The 24387-nt window shown below is 46.2% G+C and overlaps 1 protein-coding gene across 11 annotated transcripts in view; it reads right to left on the reverse strand.

Annotated features, from left to right (window-relative positions):
• The window catches only part of ARAP1 (ArfGAP with RhoGAP domain, ankyrin repeat and PH domain 1), a 2533956-nt gene that overhangs the window by 406385 nt on the left and 2103184 nt on the right, over positions 1-24387 (reverse strand). For all 11 annotated transcript variants that reach the window (XM_069640265.1, XM_069640269.1, XM_069640271.1 and 8 more), the window contains 2 exons: positions 17648-17783; positions 13679-13781 (listed from right to left, as the gene is read on the reverse strand). In XM_069640265.1, the coding sequence (XP_069496366.1) occupies positions 13679-13781; positions 17648-17783 (239 nt within the window). The remainder of the gene's footprint in view (positions 1-13678; positions 13782-17647; positions 17784-24387) is intronic.

The following is a 24387-nucleotide window of genomic DNA, read 5'->3' on the forward strand; positions in this document are numbered from 1 at the left end:
ATTCAAACATGACTCGGGCCCCCGAGTCAACCTGTCTCACTGCTGTGTAGCCGGCCGACGTGCATCTCTCGCACCTTGGACCCGGTCAATCACACGTACCTCTTCCGACCTGGCAGGGCAAATTGCTGCATCCATTTGAGATGCCCACATCTCTGCCACCTCATGTGACCGTCCTAGCTCCAAAATGCGGGGCAGCGTAAAGCCGGGCTCTGGAAGGACTTGGCATCAGAGTTTCCCCAACACACAGCCCTGGATGAGTTGATTCCGGATCATGGCATGCTCATTGTCCAATGCACAAAGCTATCTCCATCCGCCGGAGGCGTCCATTCACCCATCAAGAGATGTATCGTCCTTTTACTTGGTGCCGCACATCACAAATCTCTCGTAGTTCACATTTGCTAAGGGCATAAAAAGTTCACGCAGTGCATCTTTGGTCGCTGCATATGTAGCATCTGCAGGTTCCAGCGACTGAAATATCTGATGCACCGTCGGACCACCCGAGTATAGCAATGTTGCTACCTTACTGTCTTCGTCTGTTTCTCCTGTGGCCATGAAGTAGATGTCCATTTGATCAATCCACCACTTCCAGCGAGGGCCCAGACTTGATGGCGTCCCTGAGACATCAAACTCAGGCATGGGTGCCAGCGCACCCTGTTGGCACGGGACTCTGGTGCCCCTTGGTGTGGCTGATAGACCTGCGGCAGGCCCTCCATCCGCCTGGGCTTCACCCCCATTTGGTGAGCGCACAAGCACCCCACTATGGACAGGGCTGCAACCCACGTTGGATTAAAATGGACAGTCCAGAGTCTAACACCACCGGTGGCCGTCTTCCCCCTCACCTCCTTCCACACAGCCGCCCTTCCACACACCAGACGGGCTGTTTCAAATATTGAGCACAGCTAGGATATCAGGTCTTCCACAACTGCACTCATCAATGTCCACACAAGAAGAGTCACAGGGCAGGAAAACTGGAAAATGGCAGAGGTAGCCACCAGCGTTGTGAAGTTTCACTCAGCTCCACCATTAGGGTGATAATTGCAGCAAAAACAAAAAAAAAGGAAGAAAATGGTTGGGGGCTTTTTGCCCTCCCCTCCTCTTGAAAGAGCTGCAACCTCCCGCACTAGGTGCATTACAAAATGGCGACCGAAAGCTGCCGAGCACACTGGCCCCGCAGCTCGAGAGAGCATTGTTAGGGGAACCAACGCCTACTTCTCAACGCTGCATGGCCCTGCGGGTCCGGAGTCAGCTGAGCAAACACCTTGTTGCCAGTGTAATGAGGGAGTCCCAGGGTCGGGATCTCCCGTTCAGCGTGAGCCCCCCACCTGCATACAGATACACACAAAGGCACTGTATCGTGTCCGGGCTCCACGCTGCTCTGCTCAAGCACACGTGACAATGCTCCTTTTATTCTTTAACCGCATGAAACAGAGTTACATCACTCTGCCGAGTGCGCACCTTAAAAGGGGACACCACATCAATGAATGTAGTGATTTTTCAGAGAACATACAGCTGCTGTGCAAGATCCACACAAAACAGACACCATGCTACCTTGTGGTCACTAGCGTTACTTGCCCACTATAATTGGAAGATGCAAGGCTTTGCATGTCAAATGAAAACACTGAAACGGATGAGGATTGGTAAACAATAGTAAATCACAACATCCTTGCCTCATGGATACGCCTCATGGATACGCACCCTTGTGTGAAACGAGCCTCGCACCTATCCTAAAGCATTGCACCTTTCATTACTCTGCTGTCCACTGCTTTATTGCTGCCATTTAGAGCATAACACTGTGATTGCTTTACTGCTCATTGCATTGCTGATGCTGCCCAGAATATTGCGCATTGATTGTATTGTTGCCCATTGCACTGCTATTGATGTCTGGAATTTTTTGAGCTCCTGGTTGCTTTGATGCCCTCTACATTGCTCCTGCTCCCTAGAGCACTAAGCCTCTGGTCGCATCGTTGCCCAATGTACTGCTGTTGTTGCCTAGAACATTGAACCCTGGCTGCCTTGCTGCCCTTTGTCAATGTCCACAATACTGCGCCTGGCTGCACTCTGCCCAGAGCACCGCGGCTGATGTCCAGAACTGTGAGCCTTTGGTTGCTCTTTGCCCATAGCACTGCTGCTAATGTCTAGAATTTTCCTGAGCCTCTGGCTGCTTTGATGCCCTCTATACTGCTACTGTTCCCTAGAGCACTGCACCCTTGGTTTCCTTCTTGCCCATTGCAGCCCCAAGCCTAATACTGCAAGAGTAATATTGACGTGTCACCCTATTGTCACTTCGCTGAAATCCTCAACTGCCCAATTCGTTGCTCGCATGTCTTACTTGTTTGACACCACTGCATGTCTCCTTAGCCTTTATACTCCCGACTGAAGAACCATGTGTATGTATATTGAGTAACCGATAACTCGCGTCCCGCTCTATGCATTTACAAAGTGTAGCACACACCTCCCCTCAACTTGCATTCTGCCTGTCAATCAATTTCATAGCCCATCTAGACTCAGCATTATCTTGCCTGAACACCCCCATTGCTGCACCATCACAGAATTACAAACACATCCTCCTGTCATACCTCTGTGTATCACATCAAATACTGAACACGGATCGTCCGGAGCACGCACAACGCCTCAGCAGCACCCACAACAACGCACACCAACAACTCCCTTCCTACTGTACCATAGACGCCCTACTGGCTAACCCCTACCTTAACAATCCAACGCTCTGGCTACAATATTTCACCAGGAAACCCACACCTAACCAACTGTGCGCTACCTCAGTGAGAAACCTTAGATTAGGGTCCAGACTGTCACACATCGCCTAACATCGCTCTGTCAGTACCCAGTCTACCAAACCCCCTAACATCAAGCACACAGTTGACCCCACCCCTTCCTTGGACTCATCCTCGCTTGACCCTTCCCCTGATTCTCATACCTTACTCCTTACAGCCCAGTACACAACCCTCAACAAGTATCAAAGCAGCACTGATCAACTCCAGATCTCTTACTGCCCATGCCCTCGACATGGCTGATCTTATCACCAGGAATCAACAACAGGGCTGAGTTGTGGCCTCTTTAGGCTAAAGAAAATATTGTTATCATCCCTAACCGTAGGGGTATAATGGTACACAGAAGACGGTTAATTGGGGAAATCAGTTTCAAATGGGCAGGGTCCGATTGCCCTCAATGAATAATGGAATTTCGAAAGTCCAAGAAGGACGCTAGATCAGGAAATGTTCTGCCAAGTGGCAACCACCCATCAGGTCATAAGTTGCTTAGAGAGGGAAAAAATCTCTCATTGTCTTGGAGATATCATGAGATGTTGTGGAGGGGCCACCTCATGATATCTTCAAGACAAGGAGGCGATACTAAGATACGAAAGACCACAACCCAGTATCAAATGGGTTTCTAGCACCTCCAGTGCGAAAAAAGTGATTTAGTTTTTTTATGAACAAACCATTTTTGTGATTAGTTATATCACCCCCTTTTTTCAGTCAATGTTTTAACGCAGACAACCACCCGCATGAAAAGGATTTTCGAGACATTTGGGTCAATAAAGGAAACACATGAAAATCCCAATGCCCTTACACCATTCACGTCAGCTATAAGACGCTTGAGTTACCACGATGAGAGATTTTTTCCCTCTCTAAGCAACTTATGACCTGATGGGTGGTTGCCACTTGGCAGAACATTTCCTGATCTTATCACCACTCATGACTTGGACTTTATAGAAGTCACCGAAACCTGGCTCCGTGCGGCCTCAGGACCTTTGCTTTCCCTTGCGATCTCCGATGGCTACACTATCATCAGAAGTGACCGCAACACTTCTCAAACTAAAGGAGGAGGCATAGCCATTACTCACAAAACAGCTATAAATCTCCGTCTTTCCACCCCTGGCCAATTCAAATCAGCAGAATCCCTCTCAGCTAAGCTCGCTATCTCACCAAACCAGACTATTACTGTACACATTATTTACAGACTGCCTGGCCCCATATCTACCTTTACTGAGGATCTCGCCCACATTCTGACTGAAAACACCAAGACTACTTTGCAAATCATCGTATTAGGTGATTTCAATTTAGACGTTCTCGACCCTAACGATGCTCCTGCCCATGATGTCAACAGTTTACTACTCAATCTAGGCTTCACACAACGTGTGACCACACCCACTCAGTCTAAGGGTAGAATACTAGATTGGATTGCGGACGTTAATTGCGACGCCAAGGTCAACTCCAACCTACCATGTGCTTGGATGGACCATCACCTTATTATCTTCAGCATCCTCACTAAAACTATCCTTTCCACCCCTAACATAGCACCTGCCACACTCACTGGGAATAAGCGCAACATAACTTACGCCAAACTTATCCCACTCATCCTCCCTGCCCTCAACGACCTTGCTTCAGTATGCTTGGACCCCACTGTTTTGGTAGACTCCTACAACCAAACCATGTTAAAAGCATTAGATCTCATCGCTCCAGCCAAATTACGTAAACCCAAACCCAGGGCTCACCCGAATTCCTAGTTCATGCCCTAGATGAGAACCCTACGCAAGGAAAAAAGGACCCTTGAAACTCGCTGGAGAAGCCACCCGACTGAACCTAATAAAGCAAGCATGGCATTAGCAACGCTAAACTACAAAGAAGCCATACTATCTGCAAAAAAAGAGACTTATAATAAACGTATCGAACTTGCCCAATCTAACACCAAGGAGCTCTTCAAAATCCTAAAGGAATTGGAATCCCCCGCTCCTCCTCCAGACACCTGTACTAAAGACAGCTCTTGGTGCACTAACATCCAAGAGGCTCTTCTGGGTAAAATTACTATGCTCCAAACTAAAATTAATGGGAAAAAAAACAGTCTGCATTCTTTCATAGCACAGCTTGGTCCTCAGGTTAACCACAAACTTAATACTGCCTCTGTGCAACCATTCTGCTTCTCGCCCCTCTCCACCTCTGAAGTTGAACACATCATCAACAGCCTTAAGCCAACTAATTGTCAGGGAGACTCCTGCCCTGCCACTATTATCAAAGAGGCCTCACACAACCTGGCGCCTTTTATCACCTCACTCATAAATTCCTCCTTCAGAACAGGGATCGTCCCGGACAACCTCAAGGATGCCTGGGTCATTCCCCTTTTGAAAAAACCAACCCTGGATGCCAACATTCCAACTAACTATAGTCCAATCACCCCTGTGCCATTCCTTCTAAAAATTATTGATCGCGCAGCATATCTGCAGATCCAAGATTATCTCGAAACAAACAACCTCCTGGGGCTAAGGCAATCAGGCTTCCGCCCTCGCCACGGCACAGAAACTGCGCTGCTAGATTTAAAAACGCAAATAGAAGTTTTAAAGACAAGGGAAAATTGGCTCTCTTACTCTTATTAGACCTCTCCGCAGCATTTGACCTAGTCAACCATCAAATCCTGTGTCACCGACTCAAAACTGCTGCCAACTTCTCCAAGAAAGCTACAGCTTGGATTACCTCTTTCTTGGACGACAGATCCATGAGGGTCTTCTCCCCTACCGCCACTCCAGAACCCTCACCTGTCACATGTGGAGTCCCCCAAGGTTCATGTGTGTCCCCGACACTTTACAATGTCTTCACAAAACCCTTATTTGACATACTGGATCACATGGGCGTCACGTACACTAAGGGAATAGTTTCTTACCTGTAACTCCATTTCTCCAGCATTGGTATCTTTCATGGATTCACATGCTTAGAATATTCCCCGTCGTCAGACTGGGACCCCTCGGTACACATATATAGCCTTTTCCCAAGGAAAGCTTTCGACACTTTTGTGTCCTATCTACGTCCTTCTAGGACCCGCCCACGCATGACCCGCAGGCCGTGCTAGTATAAGAGGCCCGCCCCCGCGGCTCCCCTTCAGATTTCGGCCCCTCCAAAGTAGGAAGGGTTAAATTAATTACATACATTACAAACGGGGAGGTTGGCGGGCGCATGTGAATCCATGAAAGATACCAATGCTGGAGAAATGGAGTTACAGGTAAGAAACTATTCCCTTCTCCAGCATTGGATCTTTCATGGATTCACATGCTTAGAATAGATTGTATAGCAGTAACACTTGAGACGGCGGTGAGAATGTAATGTAACAATATATATCCTCACCATACTACACAATGCATATCTACCATAGGGATAAGTTAAGTCATATAACGTTGCCCACATAAAGTATATCGCCCTTAAGAGGGTAGACAACAGAATCTCCACAGGGAGGAGCTTACCTTACTGAAAGAGATGGCGCAGGACAGCTCTTCCCATCTGCACCTCGTCTGCATGCTGCCTGGCAAGGCAGTAGTGGCGGGTAAACGTGTGGGGCACTGACCATGCCGCAGCTTGGCATATGTCCGTTAGCGGAATTCCAGCCCATAACGCTGTTGAGGAGGACATCGACCTTGTAGAATGGGCTCTAGGATGTCCTTGCAGTGGCCTTCCGGCCTTAGAGTGACAAAAAGCAATCGTCGACGAGACCCATCTAGCCAATCCCTGTTTAGAGATTGCTTTTCCTCTCATCGACGGACCATATGCGACAAACAGTTGCCGAGTAGCCCTGATGTCTTGTGTGCGATGTAGGTAGAATTTCAGAGCCCTCTTAACGTCCAGGGTATGAAGAGTTTTTTGTGCTGCCGTTGATGGAGTGGCGAAGAAAGTAGGCAGAACCACAGATGAGTGTTTGTGATATACCATTGGAACCTTAGGGACGAACATAGGGTTAGTTGCCAGGACTACCTTGTCCTTAAAGAATCTTAGGTAGGGCGGGTCCACGACCAGCGCTTGTAGTTCCGAGATACGTCTGGCTGATGTGATAGCTATCAAGAATGCCAACTTTCACGAAATGAATTTTATGTCGGACGTGGCCATAGGCTCGAAAGGCGGTATCATCAAGCCTGCCAACACTGTGTTGAGGCTCCACGTCGGGGGAAAACGTTTCACCGGGGGAAAAGCTCAAACTAAACCCCGCATGAAGTGTTTTACCAGTCTGTCACTGAATAGAGGAGACGACTGCCTCTTCCTTGTGAACCTTGAGATGGCTGCCAGGTGTACCTTTATCGATGAGGGGGACAATCCCTTTTTCGCCAAGAGGAGCAGGTAAGGTAGAACTTGTTCCGGCGTCACCAACAATGGTTGTAGGCCCCGCTGTCCTCTACACCATTCACAGAATCTCTGCCACTTATAGGAATAAGATTTGTTAGTAGAAGGGGCTCTAGCCGCCTGTAGAATTTTTTGGCAATCCTCTGAAATGTCTAAAGCACCGAATTCCGAGAAGTCAGGAGCCAGGACGTAAGGTTGAGACTGTCCGGGTCGTGATGCCACACTGTGCCTCTGTCCCGGGATAGAAGGTACGGGACTTTCGGAAACGCTATGGGATGTTCCAGCGATAGATGGAGGAGGTCTGAGAACCACGGTTGCCTCGGCCAGTATGGTGTCACTAGAATCGCCCGTCAATTGTATCTGCGTATCCACTGTATTGTTTTCCGTATGAGGGGAAACGGGGGAAAAGCATAGAGGAACATGTCCGTCCATGGGAAGGAGAACGCCTCCCCCACCGAACCCTCTTGGGGCCATCTGCTTGCAAATTGCTCGCATTTCTTGTTGTCTTTGGTCGCGAAGGCGTCCAGAGGGGGGTGACCCCATTTCTCGAACACTTTCCTCAAGTGACCCGTGTCCATTTCCCACTCATGTATCTGGGCCATGCTTCTGCTGAGGGAGTCGGATTGGCAGTTCCTCACTCCTGGAAGGTGATGAGCCACGAGGAAATTTTCATGCTTCGATGCCCAATGCCATGTTTTCTGGGCTTCTATGGAAAGAGTCCTTGATCGTGTCCCTCCTTGTTTCCTCAGATAAAACATGGCTGTTGTATTGTCGGTCAGTATTCGCACTCGCGAACTCTTGATGTGTGGTAGGAACGCCTTCAAAGCCCATCGTACCGCTCTGAGTTCCAGTACGTTTATGTGTAGGAGTGACTCCGTTGGAGACCAGCGACCTTGCGTTTGGAGAGCACCCATGTGCGCTCCCCATCCGGTTAGGGACGCATCCGTAACTATGGTCCTCTGAAACTCCGGCTCCTGTAGGGGCACACCGTTGTTCAGATTGTGGGAACTCTGCCACCACTGAAGGGTCCGAAGTAGCTTGTCGTCGTCGACGGTTATCCTGTCCGACCACGATCCCTGAGCCTGTGTCCATCGGTCCGCGAGGAATTCTTGGACTGGCCTCATGAATAGTCGACAGTTTCTCACCAGATGGATGCAGGATGCCATGGCCCCTAGGAACGAAACATACTTTCTCACTGAGATCATGGTGTTTCGCCGTAGCCGGGCCGCTTGTTGAATGAGTCTTGAGGTCCTGTCGAGAGAAGGTTTCACCAGCCCTAACTGAGTCTCGAACTGTGCCCCCAAGAATACCAGCATTCTTGATGGCCGCAGAGAGGATTTCTCGAAGTTTATGGCGAATCCTAGCCGTTGTAGAAGCTGCATGGTGGCTTGCAGACTTGGGTTGGTCGACGCTGGGGAGGATCCCCTTACCAGCCAGTCGTCGAGGTATGGGTATACATGGTGGCTTTGCTTCCTTAGCCAGGCAGCCACTGGAGCCAGGCATTTTGTGAACGTTCTGGGGGAGGTCTTGAGCCCGAAAGGAAGAACCGTGAATTGGTAGTGAGTTCGCCCTATTACAAAACGTAGGAATTTCCTGTGTTTCCGACACATTGGAATATGGAAATACGCGTCCTGTAAATCCAGGGACGCCAGGAAATCTCCCTTTTGAACTGCGCGGATCACTTCCTGCAGAGTAAGCATCTTGAATTTCAGGCTCTTTAAGGACTTGTTGAGATCGCGTAAGTCTAGAATGGGATGCCATTTGCCGTTTGGCTTTTTTACGACAAAGTATCTTGAGTAGACTCCTTGACCTCTCTGTGATGTTGGAACTAATTCTATCACGCCCTTCGCTGACATGAGTGTAACCTCTTGTTGCAGTACCTTCATATGGGACTGAGCGGTGAACGCAGGTGGAATTTGCGGAGGGCTGTGTTTGAATTGCAGAGAGTGTCCGTTTCTTATAGTGTCTAACACCCATTGGTCCGTCGTTATCCTTTCCCATTCGTCGACATATGCTGAAACTCTTCCCCCCAGAACGGTTTGTGGTATGTCACTGCTGATCTTTATTTTGCTTGTCTCTCGACGACGATGGGTATGATGGTCGTTTTCTGGAAGACTGGAAGTTTCGTCGACGGTTAGCCGATTGTGAGGCACGTCGGTATCCCTGGGAGGGGTAAGCCGATCTGGCAAAGGATCTGTCTCCAGAAGAGAATCTTGAATTACCTGAAGCCCCTCTAAAGGGACGAAAAGACTTGTAACTTCTGCCACTCTGGAGGGCACCCAATGAACGTGCCGTGTCCGAATCTTCTTTCATTCCTTTTAGGGCCTCGTCCACCTTCTCACCGAAAAGAAGGTCTCCCTCAAAGGGCATATCCAAGACCTTGTATTGCACTTCTGGCCTGAAGTAGGTACACTTAAGCCATGACTGTCGACGCAATACCACCCCATTGTTGACTTGCTTGAAGCCTGACTCAGCGAGATCCACCGCGATGTTTATTGCGTGATTTGAGGCTTCCTCACCCTCTCGGACCAGTAGCATCGCCGCCTTCCTCTGTTCTTCTGGAAGATGATCAAGCAGCGGAGCTAGTCTGTGCCACATCTCCCTATCGTATCTGGCCACAATTGCCAGAGAGTTTGCGGCCTTTACTGTGGTCGCTCCCACGGAGAGCACTTTCTTGCCAAAGGCATCTTGGCGTCTCGCTTCGTTCTCAGGAGGAGTCGTGAACTTGTGCTGTGCCTTTGCCTTCCTCGCTGCTGCCGCCGACACCACCGAGTCTGGTGTTGGTTGAGAGGATAAACACTTGGGGGTAGACTCTGGAGCCTTAAACTTTTTTTCTAGGCGTACTTTCACTGCTGGTTCTGAGAATGGGTGTCTCATTGTCTGCAACCCCTCTTTCCATACATGGTCTAGTATTGGTATCGAGAACACCGACCTCCTTCTCTTGCCCATGTGGTCGAACAAAAAACAGTCCTTTTTCTGTTCTTCCTGGGACAGACCAAATTCTTTGCATGCCTTCTCCATCATAGAATGGAATGACGCAATGTCGTCTGGAGGGGACGGGTGAGCTGGGCTTCTGGGGTTTTCCAACTCCGCCTCTGACTCCCAGGTAGGATCCCTGGAGGGGGATAATGAGATATCCGACATGGCTCCCCTGTCAGACTCCGAATCTGGCAGCTCACCTTCCTCCTGTGCCAGTGTTGAGATTGGCGTGCGTGGGTGCGTCGGTTGATGGGACGGGCCCGGCTCGTCGACGGGTGACTGTGGCAGGCTTGCCTGGGGTAGTCGCTGGTCCAACGACCGTAACAAGGACTGAAGCGTGGACAGAATATCCAACGACAAAACCGATTGAGGATTGAGGAGAGGGGCAGATACCGGTGTAACGGATGCCCTCATCGACGACTTGTCAGCCGCTCGTAGCCCTAGGTCTGTTGGGCCAGCAACTCTCTCGTTCTCATCCTCCGAGGACAGCAACATAGCTTGTTCTTGTAGCAAAGCCTCCGGGGGGGTCGGGTCAAAGACTTCAGGCCTCCAGGCCTCCTGTAGGACCCCCGTCGACGAGGCCCTCGTCGTCGCCATTGTCGACGGGACGGTGGATGCCCCTTGTGCCAGTGGCGGGGAGGCGGCCGATGACTGGACCGCCGTCGACGACGTAGACTTCGCAGGTGGTTTTGGCGGTCCCTCCTTCTCCACACTGTGCCCGCTTTTACTCGACTCTCGACTTGTGGTCGATCTGTGATGATCGCCAGAGGAGGATTTCCTTTCCTTCTCATGCTTTTTTGATGAGGGTGATTTCTTTGACGAGGAGTCTCTAGTGGAGTGACTTCCAGACGACTCTTTTTCCGACGGTCTAGATTTCTTTGCCAGTGGGTCCGACGAGGCCGCGCGGCGTGATGTTTTCGCCGACTGTGTGGAGCCCACCTCCGAGGGGGGGTATGCCCCCGCACCATCATTCAGCCATGCCACCAGGCATCGGTTCCGGTCTTTGAGGGTTTTTTGAGAAAAACCCTTGCATATGTCGCAGGTATCCGCCGAATGGTGAGGGTGGAGGCAATATATGCAGTCCATATGTCCGTCCCCCTCGTAAACCTTTTTTAAGCCGCACGTCGCGCATGGACGGAACAGCGCTTTTCCTGACACAGAGGACATTATACTGTACTCGAAATCCAATAACGCAACCTAGTACAAAACAGTAAGACAACACGAGGAGGTCCCACTACTTTGGAGACGGTTGAAATCTGAAGGGGAGCCGCGGGGGCGGGCCTCTTATACTAGCACGGCCTGCGGAGCATGCGTAGGCGGGTCCTAGAAGGACGTAGATAGGACACAAAAGTGTTGAAAGCTTTCCTTGGGAAAAGGCTATATATGTGTACCGAGGGGTCCCAGTCTGACGACGGGGAATATTCTAAGCATGTGAATCCATGAAAGATCCAATGCTGGAGAATTACGCTGACGATACCCAAATCCTTATTCCCATTACAGGTGATTATAAAACTGACTCCCTAGCTATCAACTCCATCTATCAAGTCATCCAGGCCTGGATGGCGCAGCACGAACTGTGCCTAAACGATGAGAAAACTGAGCTCCTCATCTTAGACTCACCTCACAAACTCAGTAAACTTGACCCTTCATTCAAAGCCTTCACCATCGATGGCAACTCCATTAAAGTGACCAAGGACACTAAGACATTAGGCATGTACATCGATGCCACCCTTTCCTTAACTAGACAAACCAATGCAGTCTCCTCAGCTGCATCTTACACATGCAAGCTCATCACTGCCTGCCGCCCCTTTCTGCCACCAGCCAACTGTACTACCCTAGCTAGGACCTTGGTCCTATCCAAAATTGACTATTGCAATGCCCTCTACTTAGGTACCAACCAATGCAATATCAGAAAACTCCAAATGATCCAAAACAATGCTATTAGAGCGGCCCTTAACATCCCTAGGACCTCTCACATCCCAGAATACAGACGCAACCTTCATTGGCTCTCAGTTACCCAAAGAATCTCCTTTAAAGCTCTGACACTTACACACAAAAGTATTGCTAATGAAGCCCCCAGCTATCTATCCAACAGGTTCACAACCCACTCAGCTGGGAGACCCCTCAGAAGCACACACGCCAATTGTCTTATCATCCCACGCTTCAACCTCCAAAAATCTGGTGGCCGCAGTTTCCCAGTCCTTGCGGCGAAGCTGTGGAATACTCTTCCCAACCCACTTAGAGCAGAACCTTCATTTCCTGCCTTCAAGCGCAAGGTGAAAGCTTGGCTGGCCACCCTGGACTTGGCCTGACCCTGACTGGAACTTATATCTCAGCATTCCAGGCCGCTCGCACATAATATCCTGCCCTATATTTTGCTCACACTGTGCATCCTTTACTCCCCACTTTATGCTTCTTGTACATTATGTATATTGTCATGGTAATATTTTGTCTGTAACCTGTACATCTTGTATATTTTTAAGTTAAATACTGTGTATGTATGTAACCTGCCTGTAACCAAAAATGCGCCCGGTTGCCCTCGGGCCTTGTGCGCTATACAAATAAACAAAATACAAATAAACGCAGGACCAAGAAGGAACAAGCTACACGCAGACGACGCATGGATTAAAACATGTGAAAGTCCACCATCCATAATGATGCAAAAAGGTAAATGCTGCTCCCTAAACAAGTGGCAGACTAAAAGCTCAAGATTACATCATGCAAAAAGCAGGCTTATTTGGCATGCTATGAGTCACGTCGTGGAACTCTGCGCTCAGGAAAGCTTGGCTCACTTTTTCAGTCTCCCTGGAGACCTGATGATAAGAACATGTGTGGCCCAGTTTTCCTGCAACACTCCCATCTCTGCTGGTCCCTAAGTTATGCTCCTCAGCAACCATTAACAAAACACTCCACTTGCCTCTATTCCAGCGCCTATATTCTGCCTATTGTTTCTAAATGTTTCATCATGCATAAAGTAAAAGCTGGCATAGTAGAAAAGTTTGCATTTTTCTTTTCCAAGTCTTAAAAACTCTGAAAAACATGAACGCAGAGCATGAAGCAGCACACACTGACATGAAGGGCTTTCTTTTTGTGCATTCTTGTTTTTATAAGTGGTAAATGAACATTACACCAACATCTGCAAAGCTTTTACTCACAGAACGATCTAACAAACAGGAACAAATACAGGCACAACAGAAAACAAGATAATGTTATAAAGCATAAGGTTATACATGCTAACAGCATTATCTTCAGAAGCTATTTATGTTGTCCGCATCCCCACAAACTCAATCCTGCCTTTTACGCTCGACAATGTCTCTGGCTTTCGTAATTAGGTTTCTACACTACTAAAGCACCACCGTCAAATGTGACTTACCAAACATCACACTTACGGTGGGTTTAAAAAATGTATGAACTCAGTGGACTTATGTATCTCAATGTGAAAATGTATATGTAATAGCTGCAATGTTAACAATCTACCTTAATCGCTGTGTTTAGTTCTCCAATACCCTCAGTTGAAGTTGAACGTGTAAAAAACATGCATATAAAATAAATAAAGTAAAGGCAAATCAAGAGCCCAACTGCACCTTGGCAATTGATTTCACCCACTCCTTTGCAGCTGCTGCATTATCCAATCCAAACAGGTAAAGTCTCTCCGACTCTGTGTAAACTTCAAACGTGCTCTCATACCTGTGATGGAAAGAGTAGAAATAAGAGGAGGTTGACGGATCAAGAACGAAATAGAGATACAAAGAAGCACCTATTGAACGCAGGTTCATCCGCAATAATAACACCTGCTCCATCCAACTGCCAAGTCTAGCTTTATCCCATATGGGGTTTAAAGAGGCACTGTTTGTGCACATAAGGGAACAGAGGATATTGGAGATGTAGAGATTTGCTGCCAATCAAACAAATGTGGGGATTTGAACATTCCTTAGTCAACAAGATGGCCACTGGATCGTAACAGCATTCTCTGTTTGCCAGTTAGACATTTTCCACCACGCTCATCCCCCGTAATGGAAAAAAAGCTCAGTTATAACATTGGTCCGACACTGAGAAAGGACTTGCTTAATTTTACCATGAGTTTTCAGTTTACATTGTTTGTGACTAAGAACTATGCCAGAATCTACATTGACCCCCGCCTACTGTTCCAGGTTTTGCATTATGTGTCTTGGAAATTGTGCTTCCTTTTATTGGGCCAAAAGAATCAATACAAAATATGGTCCATTGCATTAACCTCTGAACCCACGCTGGTCTCTTTTTACAGAACTGCAGAGACTGCATGTTGAAAATGAGGAATCCATGTTTGCAAAACAAAGAGTGCACATACAGATGATGAGGCCAACATGACAACACATGCCTTAGAGGTAAGCAGGGCGCTATAGTCTCAGGAGAGGAGAAGTGAATAGGGCACTATATCTAGAGAGAAGAAGAGAGCAGAGCGCCAGCCTCAAGAGGAGAGAAGCAAGCAGGCTGCGATATTCCCAGGGTGGTGAAGCAAGTGGAGCGCGTTATATGGGATTTACAGCCAGCTAGGGTCTCTCTCCTAGGTCACGTGGCACTTAAAAGGTTGCTATAATCTGGCATAGTTTTGTGAACCCAGTTGGAGAGGTATCTTACCCATAATTACCCTGTATAGGGGAAGAAAACCTATCAGGAATAAACCCAGAAAAGGACCACTTGGCAATAGGGGAAACTTCAGATCTTTCCCAGCACAGAAGTGGTCAGAACCCCTGAAGTTTGCTGGGGCCCTATAAATATCCTTGCTGAACACAGATATGGGAATTTAGACTAGGGAAGGGAGACTAGGTCCTTCTAGAAAAGGTATCACTGATTTCACTTCATGTTAGCCTGATATGGTTTGTTATAGGAAGCTCCCTGATTTGTTGTGTAGTACATTATCCATGTCCAGTAGGAGTTAATCTCGCCCTACCCATACCCTAAGAACACGCAAGGAACTATGAGCCTTGACGCCAGGGAAGCTAGGAGAGGCATAAGAACAAAGTATAGATATTACCTACTGATGCGAGACATGTTCCCTTATGACCAAGAGGATCACAGTATACAGCAACTGGAGTGTGAAAGACTCCGCTGTTGAATTGTTTTCACTTTACTGCCAGGACACCATTCTGATCTGTCGATTCCCACTACCAGTAGAAAAACAGTATTTTTTTAATGTTTAATTACTTTTGAACTGTTGGACGAATGTACCCCATATTGTCCAACTTTACAGACCAAACTTTCTCTCATCCAAATGTCAGACAGATACGTCAAATGAATAAAATGTTATTAGCCACAGAGTATAGTTTCGCCTTAACTATAGGGTGATGTTCACCACCATATCCATACTCTAAGGACAAACAGAAGGTGGGCAAATTACACATCCCATCATGGTAGTGGGAACAAAGCTGATGTTCTTAAAGGTATTAGAGGGTCAAACAATTAAGATCACTCTTGCAAGGTGAACTATGAACCCTTTATCAAGCTTTAATCCCATATTCCCATTTCACCAGATATACATAGTTATTGAAAGTAAAAGTAGTGCCACTATCCACCTCACATTGTTTTACAGCTTCAATTTTGACAATGCTGAGTTACCTTAATCTATTAGTGAGATAAAATATGCCTGTATCTGCCATAAAGACACAGTTTCAGATTACACATTGTTTAGGTGAGTGCAAGTTATAAACATTTAATGGTTCCATGTGCTAATATCCCCGCAAAAATATCTCCATACAAACATATCGCCATATATTTGCACGATATTAAGGCATGGAAACTGCGGGGGACACCCCCACAACCCCTGCATTATTTCTAAAGGAGCGGGGGACACCCTGCTCCCAAAAACCCCAATAATTATCCCCCCAAAATTGCCTATGGCCGTTCCAGACGACCATATATACGGCAATATTTTTGGTGGGGATAATATGTAGTGATACCCATTTAATCTGTGCCAGAGTTTGAGTCATAAAGAAAACATTATTCTCCATACTGACTACTGAGCCCCTAGTTCAAAGCTCCCTTTCCTCTTTTACACAAACACACAAGGGTCAAGAGTGATCTATACCTAGCCACTTTAAACAGTAGTGGGTTCTGCACCAGAGAAGGATCGGTCAAATGAGAGTCTGTGCTCAAATCACTGCATGCATGGTCTGAGACATTTGAAAAAAATCTAAATGTAGGCCATATCGGGGGAATGTGCGAAATATGTTATGTTATGTTACTTGGCATTTATATAGCGCCTTATGTATCATTGGTATGACCTCAAAGCGCTGGTAGGTTCAACGCCCTCGGGAACAGCAGTTCAAGTCAGTAGAACGAGAGTGTCGTATGGTGTGTGGGCGCACCGGATATGTGTGCAGCTGGTGTGATTGTTGCATGATAGCCGCTTCTTAGCATTAAGTGTGGTGCTGAGGAAATCAGTTGGATGTGTTCAGTCTGGCGGGTGGACACGCAGACTGAGTTCTGGCTGTGTTAGGCCTGAGGAGACGCCTAAGCTAGCTGGAATGTGCTCAGCTGGCTGTGTTTTATTAGGATGATGAGGTGTTCGTGGGGTCATGTTACTATGAGAACAGCTATGCCGAATGTGCCATAGCTGTGTTCTAGTTGAATGATGGCGTATAGGAGAGAGTAAGCGTAGTAGTGTGACATGATGGTTATCAGTAAAGCGCCTGCGACCAAGCACGAGAGCAGGACAGGGGGCGTACATAGCGGCATACATTTATAAAGCGACCGGATGGGTAGGGTAAACATGTGATACAGATAACACGGGGATACTGGTACATAACATATACATAGCAGGATAGGAGATACAGGGATATACAGATATATATATATCCACTCCATCCACTAAACTTTAGCACAGTGATGATATTAAGCACACTTTCTAGACTCAACTATACCACAGTGACGCTATTAGGCACACTTTCTGAATTCAATTATACCACAGTGACACTATAGGGGGCACTTTCTAAATTCAACTAGAGTTGCTAGAACGCTCTTGTCCTGTCCATGTGGAGAGATAGACTAGTAGTTGGAGCCAGGAGTGCCAAAATCCACTCCATCCACCTTAAAGGATAACAGCCTGACAAAGTAGGAGGGATACAGGAGTCGTACAAATGGTATATCTTATATGAATGGTCACACTATTAACATGTGTACATTTTGACTGGTAGTGGGCGCTGCCTATGCATCAACTGACAGTTACCATGCTGTTGAAAGGAGAGAGAGCAGAGCCTGTATCTTCTAGGAATCCTCTTTCTAGAGCAGGGGTTGTTTTGTTACGATGCGTGAAATTAGTAGAAATCAGCAAAAACCCTATTATTAGGACCTAGTGGGATACCACTGTGTCTACCTTTACAGACCAACATTGTACAAAGGTTGCCTCAGTTGCCACCAAAGTAGCACTCGAAAAACAAAATCACTCCTAACCTTTACCCCAAGCACCTGCTCTGGTGGGGAAATTACTTCTATGTAGATCAATGAATTGGCCTGTAAAAACAGTGTTCTGCACAGAAATGATGGATATTGAAGTGTAACATCAGTTTTAGACTCACCCATGAGTGCCTGATGGGTTGACGACCAGACAAACAATCTCCGACATTTTGATTTCTCCATTTGGAGTTGGATTCCTATCACTTTCAAAGTAGCTAAGGACACCGTCATTGAGGACACACCACCGACGACTGAACTCTGTAGGAAACAGGGCAGAAAAGCAAAATGTTTCATGTTACTAAATACACAATAAACACAGATGTACTCAGTGGGTAAAACAGGATGGATAATCACTGGAAGTACCGAGAATTTCAACTGAAAAAACAATGAGGTTCACCCAAAGTAATTTGGATAATCCCACCGTGCCATTGAAGAATTACACCGGTACTGTACAAACTAACCAAATGCTTACCAACGGACATAACCAATTGACAATATCCCATTTGCAAATAATTGGTTATTGCACAGCCTGGTGCATACTGCAAACCTCTTTTCTGTGCTCCACACTAGTTAGCCTGCAGCACCATCCTCATGACACTATGCAACCGACAGTAATGCACTCCTTTCAAAACAACATATATTTAAAAAGGGCACAATTCAAATAGGCTTCCACCTTTATTTGTATACTTTTGTTAGGCAAACAGAAGCATATAACAAAATTAGACAGACAGTGTGACTTAAAAGGGAATACTTCTATGAGTGCGCCCATTTTAAATTTCTCTTCCTTGTCTATAGAGCCATGAATGGCCTTCGCTCCTCTGTACTTATCGGACTGTATATCTTTCTGCTCAGCATCTCAAACCTTCCGCTCTGCCTCTGAACTCCATCTCTGTGCTTGGCCCACCCTGTAATCCCTCTCACTTTTACTCCTTCTCTCTATTTGCCCCGCTTGACTGCAACCAGTAACCAACCACTTTCAAAAGACAGTGTAACACTGGAACTGTTCCACTTACTACTGCGTGCGAGCTACGGGAGCCCTCACACCTATCCGTCCGAACCTAAACCTTCCTACCACTCTAACCACTGCAGAGCACTATTCTGAACTTGAAGTCTACACTTACCTACAACTCACGTATTCCTCACATATTCACCCTGCAACATTTGTCCCATGTCTCACTGTTACCTGTGCATGTGACCCGTTATTTTCTTGTTTTGTCCCTGGTCTATGTCCCGTTTAACTGCACCTTCACAAACCGGTTGTGAATCGTAAGTCACCATGTGCTACTGTACATGCAGCTGCGTCTGCCCTCTCTATTGTGCCTCTGTTCAAAGTGGCATTCCAATGTCTTCAAATAAATACAAATTAAAATACAGTCAATTAATGAACTATTCCAGCTTGTGCTGCACACTTCCAAATATAACTTGAAAGCATGTCTCTCTGAGGAACGTGTCTCTCTCTCTTTTCAACGGAGAGCCACCTTGCCCTCTCACCCACGCATGTGCATCCCAACATCGTTCTCCCGCCCTCGCATTTCTGCCAATGGAAGCACAGAGGTAACACACGTTGTGTGTCCTTGTTTCTCTAATCCCATGCTTTTTTGCATGGTTAATTATCTTGCTGTGCCATTGTAGCACACGTCAGTTAATCGCTAGTGCTAAATTTAACCATTCTTAAAAAACGATATCTCAAAGATTCACTGCCAAAACAGCTCTTTGCTCAGCTGGATCTTGGATCCATCAAAGTCAAACATTGATAAACAATCACAAGAATTTTCCAGCAATTCATTATAACATTAATTCCAATAAAATAAAGGTAGAGTATATTTGCAAGGACAAAGGAAACAAAGGCTAAAAATAGATATAAGAGTCAATCATTATTTCAAATATAAATTAAAAACGCATGTGTTTCATCATTGACAATTGAAAAAATGGAGATAAACGGCTTGAGCTAAATTACTCAACCAACTGCATGAGTTTGGTTCTCCTCGGCTATGTTCTCATGAGGTAGGCTGCGGTAAACACCACATGTTCACATGTTTTCCAAGCAAGTCGCGGTGACTTTGTAAAAATACTTCCCGAGGCAGTCAGAGATTCACTGTGAAGTTCTACACATCTCATGAAATGCTCTTTAGACGCTAACCTGGACCCGAACCATTACGTTTCAAAGTTATCGGACAACTCATCTCTTTTCCAAGTGAGTTTACTTTGCAAAATCTGTACCACGTACAGGATTAAGCCAAAACCAAGAGGCCTTATAAGTGTGCGGTAATGCAGTCACCCACTTGCACTTGTCCACATAAGAACGTCCTTTTTAAGGATGAGGCAGCAGTAATTGCCAGCAATATTTTGTATGTTTGCATTCATTGAACAATAAAGTGTCCTTTCTAGTAGAATAACCATGCAGAGGATACATTACAGATGATGGAGGCATTCCTTGGGTAGAATGCGTTAGCCAAATGCATTGGGTCTATGAATACCAATATAAAAGGTGGTAAAGTTGTAGTGTAACGGGATCGAGGACAGTGATTAGGGAAAGAATATAAAAGATACACAATGAAGGCCGCGATAATGCACTTTACATATAGCTTTATCATGTGTGGAAAGCCTGGAGAGACAGTTAGCGAGGGGGAGAGTGGAGGTAGAAGATGCTCCTTTCCTGGCTAGCAAGTGCAGCTTGAACTGGGTCTTAACTACATCCACTGACAGGATACCTTTGACGGACAGGTGGAGAGCATGCCATTGAAGTGTGCAAGTGGAGAGAAGGAATGGAAGAGGGAGGAGGCACAGTGGATGGTGGGCATCAAGGTTGTGTATAGAGGATGATAATGAATTTGAGAGGAAGAGTAAAGAGAGATGCAGAAAGCAAGCTAATGTGGTGAAGACCACTGGTAGATTTCAAGACAGAGTAGGAAATGGAAAAGAGAGCAATTTTGAATGGAAAACCATCCAGCGGAGTGATATGCTTAGAGGTTGAGAAGGGTCTGGGTAGGTTGTAGAGGGTGTTTATAGCGAAGTTGAGAACCTTGCTTGGGCAGTGAAGGATAAGTGGGTAAGACCAGGAAATAGGCTAGAGCAGTAGTTTGCAGACCACAAGGGTAGAGATTAGAGTTTTAGCCAATTGGTGAGTGAGGTGGGGGCGGATCTTCCTCCTACTAGGAAGGTTAAGCCTGGCACCAGTTGCAGTGATAAACTGCTGGAATCTAAGGTCAATGTCAGAGAACCCAAAGGTTGAGAGACTTGGGCGACGGAGTGAGGAGTCAGGAGGGCAGAGTACTGGAGGAGGGAGAGTAGTGTTCAAGCTAGAGGCAGGAAGAACGAGGACTTCTGTTTTTGGGGAAGTTTAGCATCAGGCAGCAGAGAGTCCTACAATGGCAAATGGTGGTGAGGGAGCAGGTAATGCGTTTCTAGATAGCAGGGCTGAAGGAGGGAAAGGGATATAAGATCCATGTCTCATCAGCAAAGAGGCAGTAATGGAAACAATGAAATAAATACAACTAAATAAATAAAAGATAGTTGGGGATATAGTTAGAGACAACTCTATCAAAAGAAGCAGGGCACTAACAAACAGAGAACCATTATCACTTTACGGAAACGTATCACTGAACTCGCAAACCATTACTGGACACAATCTACTAAGTAAATTCCTACAGGTAAACTTCATGGCATCACTGTGGCGTCCTACAAAACGCATGACAAATAATATCGCGATAAGGGGTTGGTGTTGCAATAACCAGTATTCTACGGTGCTCTAGTGTGAACGAGCAGACGACTGGGGGCGGGGGGATTGACATGATTTATTGGCACACGCGGCTATTATGTGCAAAGTGGGAGCAGTGTTGAATTACGAACACTTCTGACAAAATGGTCCCTCAGATAAATGAGAGTCTGTATGTGCCGCCTACTACTAAAGAGGGTCCATAAGCAAAGAAGTTGCCCCAAGGAAGTGATATCCCCCAATCAATAGGGGAACAAACGGGGGGGAAATATAATTTTGCTAAAAAATGCTAACATGTCACTGCAAGCCGATTGCAGGCTGGAACTAAACAATTTGGAGGAGCTACAAACAAATGTTATGAGTCTAGGTAAAAGTCATGTTACTTTTACAAGCCCAGACCCAAAATCGCCTTCCTTTGTTTTGGAGACTCGCTACAATTCACTTGATGTTAGTGTGAGAGAACTAACTCAAGGAAATTCAGTACTATATGAAAGTGGGGAGGTACCTCGAAACTCTGGGAGGGAGCAAAGCGTATTGGATCAGTCTTTTGAAAGACTATGCAGTGACATGGAGGGCGTTTTGGATCGTCCTATCGTGTTATCCCCTTAAACACTCACCGATAAGGACTGTGCATGGTTTAGAACTGCAGTTGAGTCCCCACAAAACACCTTGGTAGGAAAAGAACACATCCGGTGTCCCGCCAAAAACACATAGGTAAGCAATAAATGAGAAGGAATTTACAACAATAAACATTTCCACGAGAAGGGATTCGAACATTATGCAGCAGTTGGACACTTTGGCCCCTCAATCCATTTCTACATTGCATTTGGCGCTTGAATCATTATTGCGCCTATTTGATAATGTGAAAGAAACTGCACAGGGAAACGCTGAGAAGTTGTGCAGCCTGGAGCAAGGAATGAGTGAGCTGCTCCTACACTGGCTGGATCAAGAAAATACTCAAACCTATTGGCTTGGAGGAAATACGCAACTGTTACAACAGTTGAACTTACCATCAAATAAAATGCTTAGCTCCTCTATTGGTGACTGTGGAGCAAGGAGCTGGAGTGAGGCAAAGAGAAAAATACGTGCCACTACACAAACCTCCACCCAGGTGTGTCTGCAAGGCGAGACTGATGCAGTCCATGCTACCATGGAAGAAAAGTGCCTTGAGGACGTAGAAGGTTCTCATGAACCAGACTCACCCCCACCTCTCGTTGAACTATGTGTCCATCAGCAGACTCTGGTATGGAAATAAGGGAGACCGGAGAACTTGCTGGAGAGAAACTCGGCTGAAACAGAAAATGATCAGGAACAAGAGGGCTGCGTAGAAGTCTCCAGAAGGAAAAGGAAAACAAAAACCCAACAGAACAATTCTAAACATCTACGGGCTCCTTACATTAACAAACGAAAAAATTCAAGAAGATTTTTGGAGGCCCTTTCGACAAGAGAAAGGGAAATTAGGGACTCTCCAAAAAGAGTGACAAAGAGCAAAGTAGATAGGAAAAATACAGGGGTCTCTACAACGAAGCAATCCAAAATGATGGGTTTCTTAGAAAACCCTAGGTCTCCTATGGGGGGGGATGCAAGAACAAACACTCCGGACCAAGAAACCCAGAATGAAGTAATTGTGATAAATGAAAACCTGCTTTGGAGGAAAGGATTTTCCCCACCCCACCCAGTGTGCCCACATTGTGATACAGAAATCATAGGGGGCCCACAAAAAAGGGATAAACAAAACTTCCAGGGTACAGAAATGGGATGGAGGCGAGAGAACAATGTAAAATATGTCCACATGTATAGGGGCAAATAATCAAGGGCTTTCAAGATGTGCCCCAGCTGAGAGCACTATGCTCTGAGGATATACTAAAGAGTGGCCTTCCCGAAAAAGGCAGCAGAGTGGTCAGTCTGCTCTTTGCATCAAATCTAATTTCCCAATTCGTATGGAATACTAGAGAGGCCTTACAAACAGTAGGCTATCAGCTGGAGGAATTGACTTCACAACAAGAAATTGATTCCTTTTTAAATCCGATCCAGCCGGTGGAAATGACACTGCCACGAACACAGGAAATGGCAGTTGATAAAAAGGATGTAAATATCATGCAGGACGGATTGGGCGTGGTTGCTATAGAAATGTTCAATAGAGCAAAGGCTAGTCAGCAGCAACTTTGAGGGACTTCAGACCATGGTTATGACATGGAACATCAGCGGATACCACAAACTACTGGGGAAATCTATGTCTGCCTTTAAATTACCAAATATTATACTGCTGTAGGAAACCATGGCTATGGATAGTTTTGATCTGACAGGTTATACTAACTACTGTAAATCAGCAACGTGGGGGGGAAAGGGTTGCCCCAAAGGCGGGATGGCCATAGCAGTGGAATTAAAACTGAAATGTACACATTGGGAGATTGAGATTCCTTCTGAAGACCTGATGGCAGTTAATATTTTTGTCGCCCAGACAAGATTGAACTTGCTGATTATGAACGTTTATGGAAATTATGCAAGAACCTCTATTTTGATACCACATGGTTACCTGGATGCTCTGTTTTCAGACTGGTTGGGGAGATCAGGAAATCTGCATATTGTTCTTGCCGGAGATCTAAACGCAGTTTGTGTGAATTCTAAAGGGGGTCAAATTGTGGCCTGGGAGGTGGGGGTGGCAAAAACACAGAGTAAATGCTTAGGGTGGCTTTGGTCCAAGTTTCTCGCGAGCTGGGACATGTATCCTTGTACCCATGCAGAGGGAAATTTTGAGGGATTTCACAACTGGAAAAGGGGAACAAAAAATTCCTGGATTGATCACATTTTTCTCTCGACCAGTTTGGGCAAAATATCTGAAGCTCTTACACAGGGGGACTGTGGGGGAAGTGATCATCTACCCATACATCTTAACATGTATTTATCCCTAGATATACACAATGTTGTTCCCTCCCTGGCTTTCACAACTTCAGCTAGGGGGTGTGGGGAGGATTGGGGGTGCTATAAGATGGAATATGAAGCTATACAGAATCTTCATTGACGCATGTGATAAATAATTGGATATGATGTTGGAAAGGGGTGAGGAATTAAATTCTGGCAATTTCTTTTTTTCATTTAAAATGATATAGTTTACATGTTAAACTTTTCATTTTTAGAGCTTTGTCA

The sequence above is a fragment of the Ambystoma mexicanum genome, chromosome 7q (genome assembly GCF_040938575.1).
Source record: "Ambystoma mexicanum isolate Mex_15411 chromosome 7q, UKY_AmexF1_1, whole genome shotgun sequence".
In the NCBI taxonomy this organism is placed as follows: domain Eukaryota; kingdom Metazoa; phylum Chordata; class Amphibia; order Caudata; family Ambystomatidae; genus Ambystoma; species Ambystoma mexicanum.